Raw genomic sequence first — 26,179 nt, 5'->3', positions numbered from 1 at the left:
CTGAAAGCTGAATAAATAAGCTTTCCATTGATGTATGGTTTGTTAGGAAAATATTTGGCCGAGATACAACTATTTGAAAATCTGGAATCTGAGGGTGCAAAAAATCAAAATATTGAGAAAATAGCCTTTAAAGTTGTCCAAATGAAGTTCTTAGCAATGCATATTACTAATCCAAAATGAAGTTTTAATATATTTACAGTAGGAAATTTACAAAATATCTTCATGGAAAATGATCTTTAATATCCTCATGATTTTTGGTATAAAAGAAAAATCTATAATTTTGACCCATACAATGTATTTTTGGCTATTGCTACAAATATACCCCAGCGACTTAAGACTGGTTTTGTGCTCCAGGGTCACATATTATGTAAACAAAAACTTTTATTTTGGATGGATTAATCGATTGACAGCCCTACTTTTTATATAGTAATACATATCTCATACTACTTACTAGAGTTGATAAAGAAATTAACTAATTGATTTTTTTTTCATTGCACATGGTTGCACCTAAAATCAAAAATTGTAATTATAAATATGTTGATGTCTCAAATTATTGCAGAATCAATATAAAATGTATTTCAAATGAGGTCATCTGTCTTCCACTGTCTCACTCAGTCCTGTCTCGGTTTCTTCACAGATCAGGTCGAGATCCAGCCTGGTGACTCCAAACAGACCTGTGTGTCCCAGCTTGAGCTGCCTGGCTCAAGGGAGCAGCTTGCAGAGAGTTCACCACCATGTCTTAACACCAAGCTTCCCAGTCCTTTGGAAACCACAGTGCCTCCTCTGGAGAGATGAGTCTGCATCAGCCGCAGCAGCAGGGGTCCGAGAGGGACCTTCCCTCCACCGCCTCAGCCGTCAGTCTGCCTTCCATACGGAAGACGCCTAAAAAGCGCCGCATCTCGCTGCGCGCTCTATTCCGCCGGCGCTGCGGCGACCCCAAATCCCGGAAGTCACGGGCACTGGCCGCCGGAGTGGATGGCATCGCCAGTGTGGAGAGCGTGCACTCGGAAATGTGCCAGCAGCAGGATCACGCCTCGGCGCTTTCTGCAGCCGGTGTGGCCTCCACCTCATCTTCATCTTCCTCATCCTCAGCCTCCACCTCTGAACTGCTGGAGTGCCCGCTGTGCCTGCTGCGCCACACCAGAGACCGCTTCCCTGACATCATGACATGCCACCACCGCTCTTGTGCCGACTGCCTCCGACAGTATCTGCGCATCGAGATCTCTGAGAGCAGGGTCAACATCAGCTGCCCAGAGTGCTCAGAGCGCTTCAACCCCCACGACATCCGCATGATACTCAACGACCGTGTGCTCATGGAGAAATATGAGGAGTTCATGCTGCGCCGCTGGCTGGTGGCCGACCCTGACTGCCGCTGGTGCCCTGCTCCAGACTGCGGGTAAGGGCACTTTTATTACAATTCTAATTGAGATTTTTCTATATATGCACTACTGTTTAAAAGTTTGGAGTTAAGATTAAGAAAACTGTTTATGAAAGCCATCTCGTTTTTAGTGAAAATAAATTTTAAAAACCTAATACAATTTGTTAAATTTGTCTTGCCATGAAAATAGCCACAGAAGCTGGCATGGCATTAAAACAAACAAACATGAAAGCCATCTCTTATGCTGCATTCATTTGATCAAAAACACAGTAAAAACAGCAGTGTTGTGAAAAATTATTGCAATTTAACTTAATTGTCTTCTATTTTAATATAATCAATATCAGTAGCCAAGAGGTAATAATAGACATGCTGTGAAGAGAGAGAGTAAGAGATAAATCCAATATCTACAGGAAGTCAGGATCAAGAATTTATATTTGTACTTCATAATGTTCATAACAGATTTTTTTTCCGTGTATGCATATTTTTTTTAAATATAATGTCCATGTATAAATAAATGCAAAGATATCCATTAAACACAAATACTGTACACCAGTCAAAAGCTTGCAATAATTAGGATTTTTATTAATTTATTATTTTAAGGTATTTCTTCTGCTCACCAAAGCTGTGTTTATTGCATAAAAAATACAGTAAACTGTAATATTATGAAATATTACAACAATTTAAAGCAGCGGTCTTCTAATATATTTTAAAATGTAATTTATTTCTTTGATGCAAAGCTGAATTTTCACCATCATTACTTCAGTTCTCAGTGTCACATGATCCTTCAGAAATCATTCTGATATGATGATTTGCTGCTCAAGAAACATTTCTGGTTATCAATGTTGAAATCGGTTGCGAATTCTACATTTTTGTAGAAACCATTATACTTTTTTTTTTGTTTGTTTTTTTCAGAATGCTTAGATGAAAAAGTTTAAAAGAAAAGCACTTATTTGAAATAGAAATCTTTTGTAACATTATAAATGTCTTTACTGTCACTTTTGATCAATTTAATGCATCCTTGTTGAAATAATAAACATTAGTTTCTTACTACATATATATATATATATATATTCCATTTATAAATTATATATGTTCCTGTGTAGGTGTTTTAAAATAAATTATATAATTTTATTATATTAGTAAATCAAATAAACTAAACAAAAATGAGAAACATTTCCATGGCAACTAGCTGAAAAAAATTGTGTATATATAATTAATTAATTTATTTATTTATTTCAGGTAATGTTTATTTTATTTCAAGTGACAAATTTTCATTGTATTATGATGATATAGCATTTTTGCATTGTACACCCTTTGTGGTATTCCTTGTGTCATGGATACAGCACAATGCTGACATCCTGTTGCTGTAGCATAGCTATAGCATGATAGGAGTTGGGATTTCCACGATGCATTTTTTTCCCTGGTTGGGTCTAAATGGCTGCTCTGGTTTTAACTGCATGGCTGTGATGTTGCCACAGCTGCTTTGTGTTGCCACAGCTGCTATCACTGCATGTGTGTGTGTATTTGCTTATTTGTGGCCTGTTTGTTTTGGCACATCAGTCTTAGAAGAAGTAGAGGTCATTTTGTGTTAATGTGTGAGCATTTATAAACAGCCTCTTACCTAAATTGACTTTAGCCAAGTCAGCTAGTATATTTCCCTGCACAGTTATTATCAAGCTACAGTGTAGTCGAGCTACAGTTTTAATCGGTTTGTCAGAGTAAACCTGATACGTAATTGAAATTTAAGTCTAAAAATTAAGACTTAATTTTAATTTTAAGACTAAAGTGTGCACATGATATAAAAAAAAATATAAAAAAAAGTTTTTGTCGAATTGAAATCGAATTTTACGTGCATTTACACTATTGTTCAAAAGTTTGGGGTAGGTAAGATTTTTTAAAATGTTTTTGAAAGAAGTCTGGCTGCATATTTTAATAAATACTGTAAAAACAGAAATATTATTGCAATTGAAATTAACTGCTTTCTATTTAAATGTTAAAATGTAATTTATTCCTGTGATGCGCAGCTGAATTTTCAGCATCATTACTTCAGTCTTCAGTGTCACATGATCCTTCAGAAATCATTCTGATATGCTGATTCGAAGTATACAAAGTCATCTTTGATTCATTTATTGCCTTTTTTTTTTTAACTTTCAAAACTTACTGGCCCCAACATTTGGAATGGTAGTGTAAAAGTACTTATTGAATGTGTTGCAGAAGGGATAAATAATTAATTATAAAGGAGGCTCCAGAGAGTTCTGACTTGTAACTTAATTATAATTGCAGTTATTGGTCAGGGATTCAGCTTTCCTCTTGTTGAATCCTTGTTTTTTTTTTTGTTTTTTTTTGGCGCTCTGAGCCAAATATATTTTGGACATCATCTGAAGTTAGCACAAGCCAAAGGCACAGTATTGTGTTGTGATCAGCACTTTTGGAGGCCTGACACGGGTGACACTGTCACTTTGAATTGAGTCTTTTATCAGGCCAGTGGAGAGCCTGGCAGCAGATCTTGTCATGCTACGCACTCATCTCTGCACAGATCTGCACCCAGCTGTGCCCTGTGTTTCAATGATAACACAACCTTTTGAGCTGCCTGTTTTCTCTTGTCGTCTTTGGTTATTGTGTGCACTTGTTTTTTTTTTTTAGTAGGCGCTATTACACCTGTCACTTTGGAGGATGTGTATATTTGTGTGCATAACAAAGAGCTTTCCCCAGATACATAGAGAAATTAGGTACTTTTTGTTAGGTACTTTTTAAACACGTGTCAAAACATGCAGTGTAAAAATAAGTTTCGCCATCAGAGAAAAATTACATCTTAATTAAATACGCACTCATCTCTGCACAGATCTGCACCCAGCTGTGCCCTGTGTTTCAATGATAACACAACCTTTTGAGCTGCCTGTTTTCTCTTGTCGTCTTTGGTTATTGTGTGCACTTGTTTTTTTTTTTTTAGTAGGCGCTATTACACCTGTCACTTTGGAGGATGTGTATATTTGTGTGCATAACAAAGAGCTTTCCCCAGATACATAGAGAAATTAGGTACTTTTTGTTAGGTACTTTTTAAACACGTGTCAAAACATCAGTGTAGGAAACGAGAACTAGTCTAAATGTCATGGCAGGTTTGGTTGCAGTTATATATGTTGAGGTATGCTTTGATGGGTGATGGGTGAAACGCAGCCTTGGTGAGCATGAGAGACTTCTTTAAAAGGCATTTAAAACACCTTAATGGCCGCTAAAAAATAAGTTTCGCCATCAGAGAAAAATTACATCTTAATTAAATCACATTTTTTACTGTATTTTATCAAATAAATACAGCTTTGGTGCGCATAAACTTTCAAAAAGTAAAAAAAAAAAGACTAAAGAGGTGCAGACTGTGTGAATATTCTCATTTCTCTTTTCTGTTATAGCCATTTTTCCCCTCAGCTAGGAAACATATAGATAGGGTTATTGTTTAATTAAGTAAAGTGAAATTGTTGGTTCCCCCAAAATTAAGTAGACTTGACCATCTCCAAGAGAAGACGCTGATCAGAATGAGGGCCTTTCTGGCCGTCAGACGTTGGAGTGTGTTCCTGGTTAATGTGAACAGCAGGCAGAGTGAGTTGCATTGATTCTGCATTGTTGCAGGGTTGGCTGAGAGTTCGCTGTCTTGGAAGACAAATATGCAGTGTTTAAAAAAAGTGGAAAAGCTTTGTTCCATGTTTTATGCTGTGTGAGGCGCATGCAAGGCTTTCTTTGTGCTGTGGTGGAGTAGTCTTGTTTGACTCTTGTTCTGGTGCTGTCACTCCTTATTTTGACATTACTATCTTTTGTTAGGGTTCATTGTAGATCAGACGGGGGGCGTCTCATGTCTCCAGCGTTGTGTTTACTCTTACACTCTCAGAGTCATGTAGAAATATGGGCAACTCCAATAACAATGGCCACTTTGTTTGTGGAAACAGATGTAGTGGAGGCTTTTCTCAGACGGAAAACCAACAGTTGACCCAGATGACAGCGTTAGCTTCTTTTGTATCAAATTATTTATTGTGTATTTATTAGAGCCCGACCGATATATCATTTTGCCGATATTATCGGCCGATGAATATGCCGCCAATATGAACTTTTTTTTTTTACAGAACATATAACGCAGATAAAATGCTTGAAATGGTGTAATTACTTAGTTTGTCCAGCAGAGCATGCTCCATTGTTTGCTACTGGCGACCTGGATGAAACGCTTTAAAGCTTAGTCTATGGAAAACCATTGAAACTTTGAACGGCCATATCTCCGTAACGGTGCGGCGAATCCGTGCCAAATTCGGGGAATCCCTTCAGCTCGAGGAACCCTCTCGAATGTGAATCGAGTGTACGTCTAGTATATTATGTCACACTTCACACTTCTCTAGTAAGTTTCGTCTGTGTGTGAAGACAGTAGCGCAAATCCGTGAATGAATGTTCCGAAGTGAAATAAACTTCAACGGAATAAAGTTGAATGAAATTGAATTGAATTAAAGTTGATTAAACTTCAACTTTACTGTTCAGTGCACTGATGTCAGACTCATTTTGGATAATAAAGTTTGTTAAATTGTTAAATGTCCTGCCTCCATTTCATATCTCTGTCACGTCAAAGTGTTTCATCACCACATTTGAGTGATCATTGCAAAAAATGCGTTTATGTATATATATTCTGTTTATGTATATACTGTATTCTATATATAGTACCAGTCAAATGTTTGGACACACGAATGGGAAAGTGTCCAAACTTTTGACTGGTACTGTACTATAATATACACAAAGAATATCGGCCGATATAGCGAGATATCCTTTTTTTACCCCCTAATATCGGTATCGGCCCCAAAAAACCCATATCGGTCAGGCTCTAGTAATTGTCAATCCACGTGCAGACTCATGAGGTTTGATGAGGCTGGAATAACTGGCTGATCCTGTAGTGCACATTCAGGATCTTTTCTCAGCTTCTAGTGTTCTTTTTTTTTTCACATGATAATGAGTGTTAAAGGCTCTTATGTAACTCTTGTCTAGCACGCACATCACTTGTGATCCTGTCGCTGTCTCTCAGATATGTTCATCTGCATGTTGTGACTTTACAACAACCATTAGCTCTGCAGACAAGCACAACTTGCAGCACCATTTAATAGGTTCTCAATAATGATCGGGTCACAATGGCCAGTGCCTGCTGTAATTGATGATGCCTTCAGTTCAGATTAGCAGGGCTATTAATCTAGATTGACCATCATCGACTTGCATTGTTACCAGATAGCTGCAGCTGTTTTGGATAATGTGGTCATTGATCATACTCTGGTTTGGAGATTTGAACAAACATGAAGTATTAGTTAACTGTGCTAATACTAATAGAGATTTTCTTCTTGTTTGATGATATGTATGAGCTCATGCATTGTGTATAGCTGAGAAAGTGTTTGTCTGTTTGATTTGACAGGTATGCAGTCATTGCCTTCGGTTGTGCCAGCTGTCCAAAGATCACGTGTGGTCGAGAGGGCTGTGGGACTGAGTTCTGTTACCACTGTAAACAACTGTGGCACCCAAATCAGACCTGCGACGCCGCCCGACAGCAGAGAGCTCAGAGCCTCCGGCTGAGACCCTTCAGATCCTCGTCACTCAGCTACAGCCAGGAGAGCGGCGCTGCTGGTGAGCCCACCGAACACACACACACACACAAACCGTTAAATCCCATGCACTACTGCAGTGGATTTGTCAACTACACTGTAAAAAATCAATCTGTAAAATAACAGAAAAGGTCCTGGCAGCTCATTACATGGGACATTTCCCACGGGTCTTGGCATTATGAAAATTAAAAACCACTGCCTCTAAAATCAAACCAATCGAATTAGTGGTGGGCAATGTTAGAAAAATATAACTTTTTTTTTCCCAGCAAGAATTGCAATGTTATCTCCATTCTTTTTCATGTTGGTTTTTAAGGCTATTTTTACTTTTACTGAGCAGTAAAAACTATCAGTCCCTACAACTAATATAAGTAAAAAGTTTTCAAGCTTATTAAAGACAAGTAAACAGTCAATCGAACAAGCAATAGAACAACTACATACAATGGATCAAAAAATACAAATTAAATTAAAAAATTTTTCAGGTAATCTGTCTGACAGTATTCAGATTAGAAATACTACAGAAATTGAATAAAGTAATCAAATGCAAAATACAACACTGTATGAATAAAAGTGATAAGTGATTTTTCTCTTTTTCTCTTGTTTGTTTCTAAATCAAATGCTCTCTAATCAACTGACACATTGTGGTTTGTACCAAATCTTCAAACCTAGTATGAAAATGTCCTAAATCTCGTAACTGTCAACCAGCAGTGGTTTTAACCGCTCTGTCTGTGTCTCTCTAAGCCGATGACATAAAGCCATGTCCCCGCTGTGCGGCCTACATCATCAAGATGAACGATGGGAGCTGTAATCACATGACCTGCGCTGTGTGCGGCTGTGAGTTCTGCTGGCTGTGTATGAAGGAGATCTCTGACCTGCACTACTTGAGGTCAGTGTCCTGAACACCACTGCAGTGTTGACATCAATCAGACATCTAAATTTAAATGCATTATTGACAGTTGACCTGAGAACGGATGAAGGCCAAAGCTGCAGTCATCAGAATTATTTTTGTGCTAAGGTTACATTTCTACATTTTGTAACTTCTCTGTTCCTGACACAGTCCTTCAGGATGCACATTCTGGGGTAAGAAGCCTTGGAGCAGGAAGAAGAAAATCCTGTGGCAGTTGGGCACACTTGTGGGCGCTCCGGTTGGCATTGCACTGATTGCTGGCATTGCCATACCTGCAATGATCATTGGGATTCCTGTGTATGTGGGCAGAAAGGTGGGTGGCTAAACTAAACACTGTGGAGAATGAAGAGTGAGGTTTTAATTTATTTGTTTTCAAACCCAATCTTTTGAACATTTTCAGACAGTGCTATTTGGTATACCTGCACCAGCTCCATAGTAATGATGAGAATCAGCTTGGTGCCTAGAGATTTTCTTTAACAACTGAGAGTAGCTGTCATTGTGAAAAAAGAGGACTGAGATCTAGAAACGGTCTCTGTTGATTGCAGGATGCTAAACTCATAAAAAGCCAACAGTTAGTTTTTACTCTGAAGACTTTAAAACTATTCTTTTCAATAACCATAACCATATCAGTAACCTTTTTTTTTTTTTTACTCTTTCCACTTGATTTTTCATAGGCCACGTATTTGACCCATTCAAAAGGACTATAAAATAATGATTTGGTGTTTTTTATTTTATAGTTTTATATTAATAATAAATAATTCTATTATATTATGCTGTAAAATAAAAATGGCATTTAAAACAGTAATAAAAATGTTATAATAAAACTGTAAAATTACAATACTAATATTTTAAATCTTATTTTCTGCATTTTTAGCAGCGTTACAGTGTTCACACCGAGCCATGTTGCAATTATATATTTGGTTTTGATAGATTGCACAGCTTAAAATCTGATCTGACCATTCAAACTGAAACTCATTTTTATCTAGTTTAAAAATTATATCTCATGTTGTCTGTCTTTTTGCCTGTGTGTAGAAAGCCCGCATATATTTTAATAACGTTCATGAATGCTAATGATTCTGATAATAGTGCATAATCTTAGTCATCAGTAATGATTAGAAAGTCATTACAGTACTGTATTATCAGCCTTAACTTGGATTGAACTCATTGGCACATGGCGTGGGCTAAATTGATGAAAAATAGTTTGACAGTTGATTAATTTGGCAGCATTTCCTGTGACAGCTTCTGTTGTGAACCAGTTTCTCCAAATGCCTTTGTCATGACTACAAGATAATAAGGGCCTTTGTTTTATCCGACTAGAAGAACACTGCTTATTATAAACGCTTTTAGAAACTGGTGCCAGCGTGTTAAAATCAGTTTGACAAGCGCTATTTTTACATCTGTATTAATAGATTTAAAGATTTATATGTCCAGCAAATAGCATTAATGTAGTATAATTTAGTGTATTACATTAAGGATTTGGTTTTGCGCGAGTTAATATGCAGCCTGTCTCTGAACCAGATTAATCCACTGCAAACTGGGTCACTTGTACAATGATTAATAACACTTCAGATATGTGCTGTTCAGTCTGAATTTCATTATGAAGGGATTTCCATAACCTCTGTTTATCTGACCTGAATCCTAACTGAGCGCTGCATTGTGAAATATGAAAACCTACATGTCTTATCGCACACTTACCAGCCTTGTTCGATCTTCAAGAGACTCTTGTTAGATCATCAAGTGGGAAATTATGCTAGCATTCTGAGTAACCAAAGCGTGATTTCATCTAGAATAATGAGCAGGGTGATGGCAGAGGGATGTGTTTATTCACTCAGTCTATGAATCCATCTGCTTCAGATTCATAATCGTTATGAGGGGAAGGACATCTCCAAGCACAAGAGGAACCTTGTCATAGCCGGCGGGGTGACATTGTCAGTGATCGTGTCTCCAGCGGTTGCTGCTGTCACTGTTGGTAAGCAGACTTCTTTCTTTTTTTCTGTCTGATGATTCACTTTATGATTTGAATTGCCGTTTGTTTTATGAAATAATTTGTTTGTTCTAAACCCATAAACCTATATTAAATGTCTGCAATTAATTTAGCCCCAACTAACTTTTTAATTGGGCTTATACACGACGCATTAAGCTTGCCTAAAAATGTAATACTAAAGAACGTTTAATCAAGCATAATAACTGTAATAACTACAATATATTAGTGTCCACACCATTGCACGATAGCCTGGACATTGTGGAATCAAAGGTATCAAACAAGCAGACGCTCCTGCTAAAGAAGCACTTTCCACAGATTTAATGTTTCATAAATCCCTCAGATCTTAAAACTGCTAAAGTATCTAACATCAACAAATGGTAAAATGGATGTGATCAGTGTACCAACAACAAACTATGAAATCGCATCTTTGTTTTCAGTAATCACTGGGATCAGATCTACATAATATACATGATGCCAAATAAGATATTGCAGAATCATACACAAGTTCTTAATATCAAATGAAGATCCACAAATATGCACTTCATGACCACTATCTACTATCTTTTAAACATTTTATTAAATTGTGCTGGTTTAAGCTCTCTTAGGAAATGATATTTCTCTGCAAACACACTCAAATGTTTTTTGACAATTTCAACCCTGAGTTTTTAAACCTTATAGGTTTTGAAATTGCTCTTTTATACTATTTGAACTTGTTACTAACCATGAAATTAACAAAGGAAGCTGATATGTTGTTAAAACGCCAACCAACAACCCAATGCACGATAATGATCTGTTCAAAACAGGTCTCTAGACTCATTCTTCCCACTGGTCGCTCATTTTGTGACTAACTTTCTCAGGTCGCACGAGCAAATCATTTGGTCGCAATTATTATTTTTTTTTGCTACAACATGGGATTAATCAATGCATGCTGATTAACTTTTATCAGAGTTTATAGTTATATGGTAACGAAAGTGTTCAACATTCAACCCGTTCTTTTTCATCAGTAGTATTATTTGTGATTTCAATTTTGTGAACGGGAGTTCCTCTTTTGCTGTGTTATAAGCCAGACTTTGGACGCTTTCACTTTCGAATTCGTGATCTTGGCGTCACGTTTTACAAAAAAAGATAATTGTCTGTTTTGCTTATCTATACATCTTTCACTTTTTAAGACTAAAACAAAAGATCGATTCATTGTTATTCTTAATTAAAAAGCACAACAAAAATAAAACAGTAGGCTAAAGTGACAAACTAGCTTGCATAGCGTTTATTAACAAAAACGAATAAGATGAGGCATGGCATACACCACATGCTGTATTATATACTGACTAATAAATTACAGAATGTTTAGCAAACACTGAGGAATCAAATAGCCTAAATAAAAAACAAAAAAAATAAAGAAGGCCTCCATAGCGTAACGTGAGGTAAACAGCAAAGATAACAAGCTTTTTAAAACGAAAACAAAAAGAAAAGTAAAACTAAACTTGCTATCGGTGACAGTACTTGCATGGTTTTTTTTTTCCACAAGAATACCAACATGTTCACCTTCTCTGGTTTAAGCGGTCTTTTACATTACTTTAGTGTGAAAACCAAATCCTCCGTCTGCCATTTCCTCAATATTCGCGTCATTTTGCACTTAAACAAATGCGACCACGTCAAATTTTAACTCGCACATTATCCAAAAATGTTCGCAAGTGCGAGCATTTTGGTCGCAGTCTAGAGCCTTGCATAAGAAGCACAAGCTGCAGTTTTGTCATCTGCCACTTTAATTGCTCACGCTTATTGAAGTCGGGTGATTGGCTGTCAATGTTTTAAGGTTTATCAGCTGGGAAAATTGTTTGGAAAGTGTGTCCAACAATATCGTCCCTCTCTTTCGTTATCGTTATAGTGGCTTTCCCTATTCTCATTGAATTTGGATGATTACTAAAACTTTATAGTTATCGTGCTTTGTGTGAATGGTATTTCCATCAGGAAATGCCAATTTCATTGATAATCATCTAGTTTAGAGGTTGCAGTTTTGTGTAAGTGTTATATTGTGTGTCCGTGCAGGGATAGGAGTGCCCATCATGTTGGCATACGTCTATGGTGTGGTGCCCATCTCTCTGTGCCGCAGCGGTGGTTGCGGCGTGTCTGCGGGGAATGGTAAAGGTGTGCGCATTGAGTTCGATGACGAGAACGACATGAACGTGGGCACCGGAGCTGCTGTGACTGGTGAGTGAACCTCACTGAATGCAAACACCTCAATGCCACAGGCTGAGAAGCCAAACAATGTTTAAAGCATTCAGAATCTGTCCTTCTCACAGTCATCCTCTCATTCACAGTCCCTGTCTTGGCTGTCTTTCCCCCAAGAGTTGCCTATCACATTTCACACTTTCTCTCCTCCCCAAAGAGTTGTCTATCACATTTCACACTTTCTCTCCTCCTCGCTCATGTTTAAGTCAAATGTGTGAAGTGAATGTGTTAGATTTACTGGTCCCCCCCACATACTTGCATTGAAGGTGAGCCATATCTAGAGACGGAGTGTATCCTTTTCCAGACACAACTCCTGGAACTCAAGGATCAAGTAGCTTTGTTTCTCAAACACCAAATAATTCCTGTGAAGCTCATGTAACTCTGGGAACAAGTAGCTTTTGTTCTGATGTACAGAGTAAGCCTGAGGCAAAAGGTTTCGTGGTCGTGCTATGTGTAAGAGAAATCAGGTTTCTCAGATTAACGTGTATGTCTAAATGGTTTAAATTTGAATAATCAAAAAGGATGTGTAGCTAATCAGTTGAGTTCATTAAAACTTGAATTAAAAAATCATTAATAGTGCTGTATGTAATGATTTTTTTGTGTTCTCTTTTAATTTCTTGAATCTGTTTTATGATGTTAATACAAGTCTGTCATCAAAAATGCTAATAATCCATAGGACGCATAAAATGCATGTCTTGTAAAATGGAATCAAATGGAATTTTGACAAACAAAATGCTGCACAACAAGGTTTACGTTTAAATTAAAACATGGATGAAAAATTGTGACTCTGAGAGCAGCTTTAGAGATGAAGTTCATGTCCTTGTACAGTGAGATGTATAGCAGATGCTGAAAACACTGAGCATCATGCATGCTTGAGTTTGGGTAGTAGATGAAACCGTGCCATTCATTTACACAGAAACATGCAAACTTTATATTTGAAGTCTTTTTGCACTTTAATATTTACAGACACTAATCCATACTGCAATTTGATTAGCTGTACTTTTGATTTATTTAAAATGACATTCTGCCTTGTACAGTAAATTCCATTTTTATGACTGCAGTTCATTCGGTATGTTTTGTAGAGCCCTAATCAGGCTTGTAGTGCAAATCTCAAAAACCAAACACTGGCACAGTACTACTGATTGTTTTTTTGCTTTTGTTTTTTTCCCCCAAAATGCTTCACATTTTTATGAACTGCTGTAAATGACCCCTTTCTATCTATTCTCTTCTATCAGACACCACTTCGGTAGCAGAGACCAGGCATAACCCCAGCATCGGCGAGGGCAGTGTGGGGGGTCTGACGGGCAGCCTGAGTGCCAGCGGGAGCCACATGGAGCGTATTGGAGCAATGAGAGACAACCTGAGCGAGAACGCCAGCACTATGGCCCTCGCCGGGGCCAGCATCACTGGCAGCTTGTCAGGAAGTGCCATGGTCAACTGCTTTAACAGGTCAGTGTCTGCATGGCATTTTGTGCACACATTATTGACCAAAAATGGCCTTTAAGGGGCATGTATTTTTATGGATGCACGATATTATCAGAACGTTATCTGAATCGGCCAATAAAGGCTCAAAATTGTAAACATCGGCATCAGCCGATTTGAAAAAATTATGCCGATATGCCTTGCTGATAAGATGGATAGCTCACATGTGCTCAGGGTTTGATAGTGATAAGATCACACCCACACACGTCAGCACAGTGTGATCATTCTTGAAGTAAACTTTTGCCTGAATGATGGTTATATCATTATATATAAAACTTTTCACCGTTTTGTATCACTGCATTTAATCTGAGAATGTACGTTCAGAAGGACGCATGTGGTGCGAGAGAGAGTCAACTGTTTCTAGCAGGTGCAGTAGCAGCTTCCCCCAGGTCCTAATGCCCGTCCGGTACGGAGTTTTAGTTACTTGGGGGGGGCGCTGTTGGCCTACTTATAAGCTCAGAGTTTCTGAAGAAATTAAGCAATGTCGATGTCATAAAATCACGAGTCTGTTTTGATTTAAAGGTCAGAAGCTATTGCTTACATGAATACAAATCACAAACATGACACTTGTAAATTAAATTTACAGATTTATCCATTAATATGTAATATATTTTTTCACATGGATTATGAAAACTTAAATACAAGGTGCTGTAAAAGATTTTTAGCATTTTTACAGCTCTTTTGCTTTAGACCATCTATTACTGATAAATCCACAAATAAAATCTTAAGGTTGCAACTACATCTATCTGAGAAAAAAAAAACAGCAGAGATTTATTTTATTAGTTATTTTCACGGCTTTTAATGTACTCTCATTAAAAAAGAACTTTAATAATGTTTAATACTTCTAACAAATAAGTTTTTGCTCAAAACTAACCAAAATTAAAAATAATTTATATTTTCTGCACAGGAGAGACTTGGTGTTTTTTCAAAACAAAGGGAAATGTATATCGGCATCGGCTATCGGCCAAAATGATTTGAAAAATATCGGCATATCGGCAAAAATCTAATATCGTGCATCCCTATGTAGTGTGATGTGACTGTGGACATACTATAAAATTCAAAATGCAAAACATCTGCCAGATCCCAAAAGATCGATTAACATTTTAATTTAAACAAATGGCTGTTCTGACTGACATGAACATTCGCATTTGTGTTTCTGGGGCCCCCAACACTGCACATGTTGAGCGTATCCTCTCACACACCCATTTCAGGTCTTGGACTCTACTAATGAGCTGATGACCTGAATCAGGTGTGTTTGAATAAAGAGACATGCAAAAGTAAAAGCAACAGGGCTGAGAAATACTGGCCAAGGCAACAGATTTTCTTTAACATAGAAGTTTTAATGTCTTTTCCATCGCACTGCAAGAAAACTAGCCTGCCAATAGGATTCATGCTTCTGGTCTCATGCCCAGAACCTCTGCTATTATATAAAACCATGACCTGGTGGCGCTCGTGAACACAGTATTTAGGAAGATGGAAGATCATTCACGTGGACCGTCCGTCACATAAAGAGTAGACACATTTTATGCAGGCTATGCACACAAGGAGATCTAACAGCTGGTTTGTGAGATGTCACATTTCCCCCCCGGTTTCACAGACAAGGCTTAAGCCTGGTCCCAGTCTAAAATCTTAAAATATGTAAGTGTCATTGTTTAGTCTCAAGACAAGTAAAGCACACCAGTAATGTTTTTTTTTTCTAAGGCACGTTTATAAAAGCTACTTAAATGTTTTGATTATAAAGCAGATAGTTCCGGTCCTTGATTCTGATTGGTTGAGCTGTGTTCGAAGCTGTTGTAAATTACACTACAAACATACGTCTTTGTTTACTTTGTGTTGCTCGGCAACCACTTTGTTGGAACCACAACTGATTCTGAGGAACTACATTGTTTGGCGGAAAAATAATTCTGTTTTATAAAAGCAATAAGCCCCGTGGTTTTCAGTGAATTTATAACAGCGAAGGGGTGTAAATTCACTGTAAACCATGGCTTCTTGGGCTTATTGCTTTATTGAACTATGGCTTAATCCTGGCTTAACCCTAAGACCTGTCTGTGAAACCGGGCCTAAATGTTTGTTAGATATTCAAAGACTTGCGTATTTGAGAATTGGTCCCTAAACTAAAGTATTATCAAATAAAGTAGTATATCGTTTGCCTTTCAGTTAATTAGGCAGCTTCCAACACTTATGGGCCAAACAGGAAATCTTACTGCCTGGTAATTAAAAAAATGTATTAAAATAAATTTCAGCCTTGGCGATTATATTGGTCAACCACTAGTTGTTTGATAACCACCATAGTGAATACAAAAGTCTCAACAGCTGTTTGAAAACATGTAAATACGATTGGACTTCTCAGCAGGTCTCAGAAATGGAAAGCTGTGCAACACTTTTGTGTAGCAGACTAACGGGTATTTCAGTTTTTCCAAAAATAACCTAAAGCCTACTGTTTTCACGCAATGGTCTGAACAGACAAATTGCACGTGAAAATTCATGTAGACATTTGGATCAGTTAACAGGCCGTAAAGGGGTCATATAACAATGCTAAAAAGAACATTATTTTGTGTATTTGGTGAAATGCAATTTGTTTACGTGGTTTAAGGTTCAAAAAACACATTATTTTCCACATACTGTACATTATTGTTTCTCCTCTATGCCCCGCCTTTCTGAAACACGTCGATTTTTACAAAGCTCATCGGTCTGAAAAGCTCTGCTCTGATTGGCCAGCTATCCAGTGCGTTGTGATTGGCCGAACACCTCAAGCGTGTGACGGAAATGTTACGCCCCTACCATATTTGGAAACAGCGTCTCCACGACATGGTGGCGGCAACAACAATACTACAGCGAGAATATAAGTTACGCCTTCTTTCTTTGCGTGAACATTTGGGCGGCGTTATGCAAATCTTCCCACATCGTGACGTAGACATGTGGGGGCGTGTTAGAACGAGCCGTTTTAGGTAGGTGTGACTGACTCTTAACTTTTATAAAGAATATCTCTTTGGGTTTGAGACTTTAGTGTTTGTAACTTTACAGATCTTGTATACTGTATGCACGAACAGCTTGTAACACTCCAAAGACAAAGGAAAACCTGAAATCACATCACATGACTCCTTTAAATGTGCTGTTTGTGTTTCTCAGGTTGGAAGTTCAAGCTGATGTCCAAAAGGAGCGTTGCAGTCTGAGCGGGGAGTCCGGCACCGTCAGTCTGGGGACAATCAGTGACAACGCTAGTACCAAAGCAATGGCTGGATCCATTCTCAATGCCTACCTGCCTCTGGACAGGTCTGTGTTCATATGTGATCCTGGACCACAAAACCAGTCATAAGGGTCAATGTTTTGAGAAATGAGATTTATACATCATCTGAAAGCTGAATAAATGAGCTTTCCATTGATGTATGGTTGGATGTATTGTTAGGAAAGGACAATATTTGGCCGAGATACAACTATTTGAAAATCTGGAATCGGAGGGTGCAAAAACATCTAAATATTGAGAAAATTGCCTTTAAAGTTGTCCAAATGAAGTCCTTAGCTATGCATATTACTAATCAAAAATTACGATTTGATATATTTACGGAAGGAAATTTACAAAATATCTTCATGGAACATGATCTCTACTTAATATCCTAATGATTTTTGGCATAAAAGAAAAATCGATCATTTTGAACCATACAATGTATTGTTGGCTATTGCTACAAATATACCCGAAGACTTAAGACTGGTTTTGTGCTCCAGGGTCACATTTATCCAAAAGAATGTGAGGTGGCTCAGTGATGGAGCTTGAGCTGTCATTAACAGCAGACGTTGTTGTGCAGCAGGGATGGGAACAGTATGGAGGTGCAGGTGGATGTGGAGTCCAAGCGAGGGAAGCTCAGGCACCACAGTGGCAGCAGCAGTATGGACGACGGCAGCAGCGGAGGACACGTGCACGGCGTTTCCCCTGCCGGCTGTCCCCACGAGGGCAAGTGCGTTACCTCTCGCTGGGCCAAGGAGCCGTCCTCCACCTCTTCCTCCTCCTCCGGCAAGAAGTGCAAAGGTAAGCTGCGCAAAAAGAGCGGCGGAACCAAGATCAACGAGACGCGAGAAGACATGGACGCCCAGCTGCTGGAGCGCCGCAGCACCAACTCCAGCGAGTTAGACTCGCCCTCTCTGAGCAGCAGCCTGCCGTCTGTGGCCGACTCACACTCCAGCCACTTCTCAGAGTTCAGCTGCTCCGACCTGGACGCCTGCAGACCGCCCTGCTACGAGTCTCACGTCCGACAACCCAACACAGGTGGAGCGGTCAGCCCGCTTCCAGAGGTCGAGAACGACCGGCTGGAGAACTGTCCCGTTCCGCAAGCTGCGGTCGCCCCTCTGACCCCTGACGGGCCGGCAGAGCGCCCGCTATGCTACATTGCGGAGGAGAATGTGAGTTTAATATGTGCAGCTGACGCGGGCCAGAGCTCGCCTAAAGAACACAATAACAACCTTCCTCAGCCGACTAGTCCTGTGCGTAACGCCTGCGTTCAAACAGAGATATAAGCAGACATACATGCTAGCTTTCACAGCTAACCTTCATTACCAAGGATTGCACACTGAACTGAAGATTTCAAAGCTCGTTTCATGGAGGTTTAACATCCCGGTTGGTCGATTTTTTGTTTTGTTTTTTTGAACGTTGGAGAAGGAAGGGCAGGATGCGCCTCAAGGTTTCAGAAAGCTCGCTGTGACCAAAGTTTACCGTTTGACCGACATTCGGTCAGCGCTTACAGTTGGACCGAAGCTCGGATAAGATTCAGAAAGGCAACAGATGAATGTAAGGCGGGAAGTGATGCACCGAGACTGAAGATGCTGATGTAGCTGTCAATCACACATGCCTCTGTTTCAGTGTTCAGTGTCGCTGAGATGAAGAACCTCACCGGCGAGGAGTGAGACGTGTCCAGCTCGTTCTTCACCCCAAAATTAAAAGGAAAGAAGAGAAATATAATTCCTTGCATCCTGGAAATGAAGCCTTTGTTTAGGACGAGTTTGATTTGTGACATTTTCATGTTAATTAAAGGGATAGTTCACCCAAAAATGAACATTGTCATCATTCACCCTCATGCTGTTTCAAACCTGTATTTCTTATGTGGAACATAAAAGAAGATTTTGAAGATATATTTAGAAAATACAATTGAAGTCAATGGGAACCAAAACGGTTTGGTTACCAACATTCTTCAAAATATCTTTTATGAACTCGAATAGGTTTGGAACAACATGAGGATGAGTAAATGATGACTGAATTCTCATTTTTGGGTGGGTTTAAGCACATTTTTCTCGCTCTTTCTCTTTATTGTAGTATAGTTTTTGTAATTCCTGATTATTCTTACTAGATTCTTAATACTATAAAACTGTATTTTTTCTGTATTACTGTAAAATAAAAAGAAAGAAAAAATCAGCAGTACAAATGCTACCATTATTTAAATGTATATAATTTTTGCATTACAGTAATAAGATTTTTTTTCCAGTAATACAGTCATTCGAATTGGGAGGGAAAATGTGCTTAACTTTCATGAAAATGTCACAAACCTTATCGTTTCTACAAACAGGCTTCATTTTCTTTAAATGTAATTTTGGACTGAAATATGACCATGACGCGTTTTTGACGGATACCATGCGACTGACGGGAGCACCTTCACTACACGTGTACACATATACTCTTAGTTAGCCAGCATATAGCTTTAGTTGGAGGAAGTCTGGAGGGATCCGATGCCCTTATCAAGATGTTCATACAAGCTGAGCTCATGAGGGACCAGGCAATAGTTTTAGTTTCTTGGGCTACTTTTCATTTCTCTCGTCTGGTGTCACTGTGTATTTTCCATTTTTGGGAAAAGTAGATGTGTTGAAGCCACTGCTTCGGTGAAGAGCGGGACGAAGCCGTGTCGCGCCCCCTGCTGGTAGGACGGGGAACTTGACCAAACCCTTTCATGGGAGGAAGCGAGTCTGGCTGTTTAAAAAAGAATAAGTTGTCCATGAATCAGAAAGATCTGCATCCTGCTTGAAACAAGAAAATTCAACTACTTTCATTGTAAAGGCTATGATGGTAATCACATTCAGGTTGTTTCAACTGATGAAGTGATTTTTTTTTTCATCTGTATTGACTCGTGGTGCCTTTTGGATCATAGATGAACCACATTTGTTTTCCGGTTTGTGTCTTATGAATTCAAAAGTACTGGACGAGGCTGCGTTGAATGTTAGCGAGGCGGCGTAGCATCGTTTCCTAGCGTCCCTGGGACGACACATTCGACTGCCTACCAAAGACAGCACTCAGGCTCTCTGACGACGACTCCTGCACACTTCAACACACTCACACTCGTGTGTTTGCACTGTTCATCGGCTTCATTTCTGTTGGTCTCTCTCGCTGGCGTTCTGGTGCTGCTCAGTGATCTCTCGGGACTGATCCAATGCCACAAGCTGCTTTGTTTTTTTGTTTTTGTTCCTTCCATTTCTTTAGTGTTTTTTTTCTTATGTTTTGAGCCTGCCCATATCTGTACGAATATTATTTCAGAGGCTAGGGCCGATTGATTTCTAACTTGTTCAAAACAGCTTGTTATTTGTATATTTGCTTTATAATATGCGTGTAAATGCATATCTAAATGAAAATAAAAACACGAATCTAGATGTGTGGTCTGTGTGTTTGCTCAAAAACAGCTGACAGCTATTGAGATGCAAGATGTAATTATGGCAGTGTGTATAGGTGAAGGAATAGAATTGAATATATACAGTGGGGTATGAAATATTAGCATAACAGATTGAGTGAAAAATTGAATTAAAAAAATTAATATTCATTTGGTTGATATTGTAATTTGTCACAAATCTCCTACGTTTCATTAAAAACATAAGAAACAGAAACCATAAGAAATGCTGTGAAATTATTGTTAAATTTTGTTAGCCATTGCACCTGCTAACATAAAACCTTAATATAGTATTACTGAATTTTAGTAATATTTATGAGAAATTTAATATAGCTATAAAGTTTGGGGTCGGTATTTTTTATTTTTTTTTCAGCAAAGATGCATCAAATAATCAAAAGTTACAATAAAGACATTTGTTACAAAACATTACATTCAAATGAATGTTCTTTGGAATTTTCTATTTATCAGAGAATTCTACATTAAAAAGGTGATTTCCACAAAAGTATTAAGCAGGAAAAGCATCGGTAATAATCAGAAATGTTCTTGAGCAGCAAATCAGCATATTATTATGATTTCTGAAGAATCATGTGACACTGAAGACTGGAGAAATTGTGCTGAAAATTCAGCTTTGCATCACAGAAATAAATACATTTTACAATATATCATTACTGGAAACTTATTTTAAATTGTAATATTTAACAGTATTACTGTTTTTTTTTTCTTCTGTGTTTATGACTGTATTTTAATAAACTTATTTTAAAAGCTTTAAAAAAAAAACGACTGACCCCAAACTTTGAACAGTAGTGTACATTCAAATCATTTGGATCTATTATCTAAAATCATTGGTGTTGCTATTTTAGCTTTATATTTCCAGTGGTTTTGCAATTATAAAACAATTGTTATATAATTTCTAAACTAATCATGTCGAAAGGCAAAAATATTTCATCTAGTAATTTATTTAGCTGATGCAAATGTATTTATCTGGAACATATTTCTTTTGCTGACATCCCAAAGAAAAACTACATCTAATGTTATTGCACATTCATACCTTGTTGTGGGATCTTGTGTTTTATCTATGCATATTGAGACAATGGTTGGGCTGAAGGCTAGAAGATGTCCAAAAAAATTACACTACACGAGCTACATGTATGCATATATTACACAACACAATGGAATAGCTATTAAAAATATATTAAATCCTGAGAAATGAGATATTTAAATGTAGCAAATTAAATCCCTATACAATTTTGTCTGAGAGTGTTAAATCACTCCATATGTGAGCCACAGCTTCTTTTAAAAGGCACATCTCTCTTATACACACGACAACCGTCCCATCATAAGCCGAGAATCCCGTTTGTTTCACGCTTCCCAGCCGTGCCATGCTCACACGTGCCTACTGAAGCCAGAGTTACAGAGTATGAACCGTTTGCATGCTTTGCATTGGCTGCATTATCAGACAATATTCCTAGAAGAAGGTGAGATGAGTGTTTGCTGGAAGGGAAACTTTAGTTGCGGCACATGACAGTCTAAGGATGAATGGACCCTCGTGGCGGGACTGTGGGACCCATGAGCTGGAATTCTCAGGCTCGCTGGATCTGCCGTGTCAGGCTTTAATGAAGGAGGGTCTGTTCTTCCTGTAGCTCTCTGTTCATTTCAACCTTTATTGCCTCGATGTCAACCTGCAGAGAGGAAACAGTACTAGTCAGCATCATGTATGTCACATTGAAGCCAGTTGTTGCCATTTAAGTGCTACATTTGGTGTGTACGCTGAACCTCGAGAGAAAGAATTTGAGATATAAACCCAGAATTCTGGGAAAAAAGTCAAACTTTGAGATAAAACCTGAGAATTCTGAGAAAAACACATTTGAATATGTGAGATATCAACTCAGAATTTTGAGAAACATTTCTGAATTGGCGAAATATAAACTTTGTGAGAAACAAGTCAGAATTGTGGGATATAACCTGAGAATTCTGAGGAAAAAAGTCAGAATTTGCAAGATATAAACTCGAAATTCTGATAAAAAAAGACAGGATTGTGAGAAAAAAGTCAGAATTGTGGGATAAAAACTGGGAATTCTGGGGGGAAATTCAGAATTTGTGAGAAATAAATTCAGAAGTATGAGAAAAAAGTTGGAATTTGTGAGATGTAAACTCAGAATTCTGAGAAAAAAGTCAGAATTTTGAGAGATAAACAGAATTGTGAGAAAAATTTCAGAATTTGAGAGATATAAACTTTGTGAGAAACAAGTCAGAATTGTGGGATATAACGAGAATTCTGAGGAAAAAAAGTCAGAATTTGCAAGATATAAACTCGAAATTCTGATAAAAAAGATTGTGAGAAAAAAGTCAGAAATTTGGGATAAAACCTGGGAATTCTGGAGGGAAATTCAGAATTTGTGAGAAATAAATTATGAGAAAAAAGTTGGAATTTGTGAGATATAGACTCGGAGGAAAAAAGTAAGAATTTATGAAAAATACATTTAGAATTGTGAGGAAAAACTCAGAATTGTGAGATGCACAGAATTCTTTCTGCCACAGAATAAAAAATACAAAAGTTAATTGTGACTTTTTGTTACAATTCTTACTTTTCTTCTCAGAATATCAAGTTTATATATAAAAAGTCCGAATTATGAGAGAAAATGTTTCAATTACCTTTTTTTTTTTTTATTCTGTGGCGAAAATGGGCTTCCATACGTTCCTCTGTGTTGTTATAGATGTAGTATGAACATTATTCTCACAGAATTAGAACGATTATTAAAACTTTAGGTATTGCTATAGTTATCAACGTTGGTGTGAATGGGCCTTAAGGCAAGTTTTGCAGAAAATATGAGTTCTGTCTTCTTGTGCATAACTCTCCACCATGATGATAGGCCGTTGTAGGTGGTTGCCAATACGTTGCCCGTGTATTCTGAGTTGTTTGTGTCTGTTAAATTTATTTTGGTCTCTAGATATGAGCCACAATCCTCATTTTTTGTTGTTGTTGTTATTGTTGTGAGAAACATAAAAGTTCAAGAACATTTTTAAAAAGTTGCTCTGTATGTATCATTCATATCTGTTGAATAAACACATGGTTATGAGCCAAAGTTTAGTACTTGAGGATGAGGGATTTGTTTGGTTATGAGCAATAGTAATAATGACCCTTGTCCACCACTAATCAGCTAAACCTAAGATTAAAGTTCACTGAGGTACCATGGCTGATTATAGCGGCTGTTAGATAATAGTTTTCTGATTTTTATTACACACTCTCTAGAATACTTAAATGATCCGTTGCTGCATTCTGCAATCACATTTTTATAAACTTAGTATAAAACTGGTCCCAGTCTGTTCATTAGTGGTGGGGATTTTTCAGTGCCTCGTTCTGCATCATCCTCACACCAACCAGTAGGTGGCAGCGAGTCAATGAATCATTCACTCAACCTTTCCGTTCAGAACACTGATTCATTTAGTAAGGCCACTGCTGTGTGATGCTCGGAAAACAGTAAAGTAAGTGGCAATATTGTGTCTAACATGTAAATTAGCCTACTTAGTATTAACAACAGTGATATTGATTAAACAACAGACGACCAGCAACAGCAGCTTCTGTTTTGTAATGGTTACTGGGATGTCGCGGTTGACAGGTCATTATCTCAGATAGACGTTTTTTGTACAGTACTAAAATTGTTTCATTTGAGTTCCAATATCCTTTTGCGTGACTTTAATAGACAATATAGATAATAGATAATTTACCTCGGATCCTGAAAACAACAAGTCAACAAGAACATTCAATCTGTAAACTCTTTGCAACTGTATTTAAAAACAAATATTGTATTACTTACTGAGTATGTATTCTGAATAATGTTAAAATCGTTTACATTTTTGTTACAAGTCGGAGACAGCCAGGGTTGCCATGTTTTTACAACAAAACCCGCCCAATTTCTACTCAAAACAAGCCCTAAACTAGCCCAATGGAGTTTCGGGGCGTTAAAAATCGCTTTCGTTTTTTGGCAAGGTTCCCCTGGTAAAATTTGCATTGCAGGGGATAAATATCAAGTTATTGGGGTCGCTTCAACCCGTGGACATGAAAAACAACAGTTAAATTATCCCAATACCGCGGGAAAACCGTAGACTTGGCAACACTGGAGACGCTATCTTGCAGAGATAGCTCCGCCCACACGCTCTTCTGATTGGCTGTGGTTTGTGATTGATTTTGTCACTCTTGTAGCATGTGGCGACTGGCCAGATCAGTGCCACTCAGGTCCTGAAAGGTGAAGCCAAAATATTTCAATCGCCCCCTGGTGGCTGACTGCATTATGGGTCATAAACCCCGCCATCTTCATGAAAACGAATGGTATGCCAAATAAAAAAATCTAATTCCACTTCAAAGAAATATTTCCCTCAAGATGGTTTCCATCACTTTAGGTAGTTCTTATAATGCTGATGTATGTTCAAGTGTTTGTTTTTTAGAAAAAGTTTGGTTTTATAGTTAGTTATGTGGTGCTACAATATAGGGTGTGACGTCATGATTGTGTGCTTGTGATTTTGTGGGTAATGCATTGCAAGTAACGCGATTTACGTAATCAGATTACTTTTTTAAAGTAACTAGTAAAGTCATGCATTACTTTTTTATTTACAAGAAAATATCTGAGTTACTTTTTCAAAAAAAATAGGCGATCATGATGCTTAGGGGAGTGCGGGGCACAAAGTAACGGGGTTAGCTGTAACGCACGTGGTTTGCACACATGCTAGCATAACAAAATTTACAGTATTTACTAGTTACCACATCAACATTATATAGAGAAAAAAAAGTGCAACAAAATTAAAAAATCTTTTGAAGATTTCGCCGAACATTTATTATTAATTTAAAATGAGACAAATCTGCTAATATTTTAATCTCCAATCTGTTATTTATCAGTTAAGATCGTTTTTTTTATGCTTCGATAACTAGCAGAAGACACTAACCGGTTTTAAATTCCAGTTGCGCAGATGGGGCACGTTGTAACACAGTGATACAATGTGCCCCGCTATTATTAAACTATGCTATTCTGTGGCATTAAATTCTGGCTTAAGTACATTTTTTATCTCAGTTTTTATTATTCATTTAAAATGAGACAAATCTGCTAATATTTTAATCTCCAATCTGTTATTTATCAGTTAAGATCGTTTTTTTTATGCTTCGATAACTAGCAGAAGACACTAACCGGTTTTAAATTCCAGTTGCACAGATGGGGCACGTTGTAACACAGTGATACAATGTGCCCCGCTATTATTAAACTATGCTATTCTGTGGCATTAGCGACGTAATAGCGATTTATCAGTTAAGATCGTTTTTTTTATGCTTCGATAACTAGCAGAAGACACTAACCGGTTTTAAATTCCAGTTGCGCAGATGGGGCACGTTGTAACACAGTGATACAATGTGCCCCGCTATTATTAAACTATGCTATTCTGTGGCATTAGCAACGTAATAGCGAGAATAAAGACTGACAGTCAATGTTTAATGTTCAGAAATTAATATTTCAAGACATGTAAAGCATTTTGGCTCGTTTATGTGGGCCGTCCCATGCCTGGCTGCAATGTGTTCATTGTCAAACTCCAAAATCAGATAATTTTTAATTCTTAAAAAAGCGCCATTATTTTATTTGAAAAAAAAAATTTATTTTTATTTTATTGACAAAATATTTTAGTTTTTTCTTGTATATTTTTTTCATTCGATCAGATAACATTTTAAGCTGTCATATGGTCAAGTTACAACGTGCCCCTCGGATGTTACAATGTGTTCCACCTATGGGGCATGTTGTCACATTTCACTTCCATTTTTTGAGGGTAAATAAAGAAAAACGTATACACTGTAATTATGAAACAAAGCGGCATATTTGTACTAGACAAGTGTGAAATTACTGTGGATAAAAAAATTATACTCTGAACCCCATGTGGATTTACACAATTTGAGAAAGTCAAAAAGTGTTACTTTGT

At 37.7% G+C, this 26,179-nt stretch overlaps 2 protein-coding genes across 3 annotated transcripts in view; one reads left to right on the top strand and one right to left on the bottom strand.

The window, feature by feature from the left end:
• Positions 1 to 752: 752 nt before the first annotated feature.
• Positions 753 to 18,522, top strand: LOC107672852 (E3 ubiquitin-protein ligase RNF19A-like). 2 transcript variants are annotated; one of them, XM_016466227.1, is made up of 9 exons: positions 753 to 1,396; positions 6,804 to 7,012; positions 7,729 to 7,873; positions 8,045 to 8,207; positions 9,749 to 9,863; positions 11,925 to 12,086; positions 13,343 to 13,556; positions 16,719 to 16,862; positions 17,396 to 18,522. In XM_016466227.1, the coding sequence occupies exons 1-9, from the start codon at positions 792 to 794 to the stop codon at positions 18,096 to 18,098; spliced, it is 2,460 nt and encodes an 819-aa protein (XP_016321713.1). In that variant the 5' UTR covers positions 753 to 791; the 3' UTR covers positions 18,099 to 18,522. The 2 variants fall into 2 exon arrangements, with proteins under 2 accessions (XP_016321713.1, XP_016321712.1); XM_016466226.1 differs by having other exon boundaries at positions 17,393 to 18,522.
• Positions 18,523 to 21,003: 2,481 nt separating this feature from the next.
• Positions 21,004 to 26,179, bottom strand: part of LOC107672845 (sperm-associated antigen 1A) — a 14,570-nt gene continuing 9,394 nt past the window's right edge. The window contains exon 8 of the mRNA XM_016466216.1: positions 21,004 to 21,906. Within this exon, the coding sequence (XP_016321702.1) occupies positions 21,902 to 21,906 (5 nt within the window). The 3' untranslated portion in view covers positions 21,004 to 21,901. The remainder of the gene's footprint in view (positions 21,907 to 26,179) is intronic.

Source organism: Sinocyclocheilus anshuiensis, unplaced genomic scaffold (assembly GCF_001515605.1).
Source record: "Sinocyclocheilus anshuiensis isolate Anshui unplaced genomic scaffold, SAMN03320099.WGS_v1.1 scaffold132, whole genome shotgun sequence".
NCBI classification, from domain to species: domain Eukaryota; kingdom Metazoa; phylum Chordata; class Actinopteri; order Cypriniformes; family Cyprinidae; genus Sinocyclocheilus; species Sinocyclocheilus anshuiensis.
The sequence above is the reverse complement of the archived record's forward strand: the minus strand, read 5'-3'. Positions and strand labels throughout refer to the sequence as shown.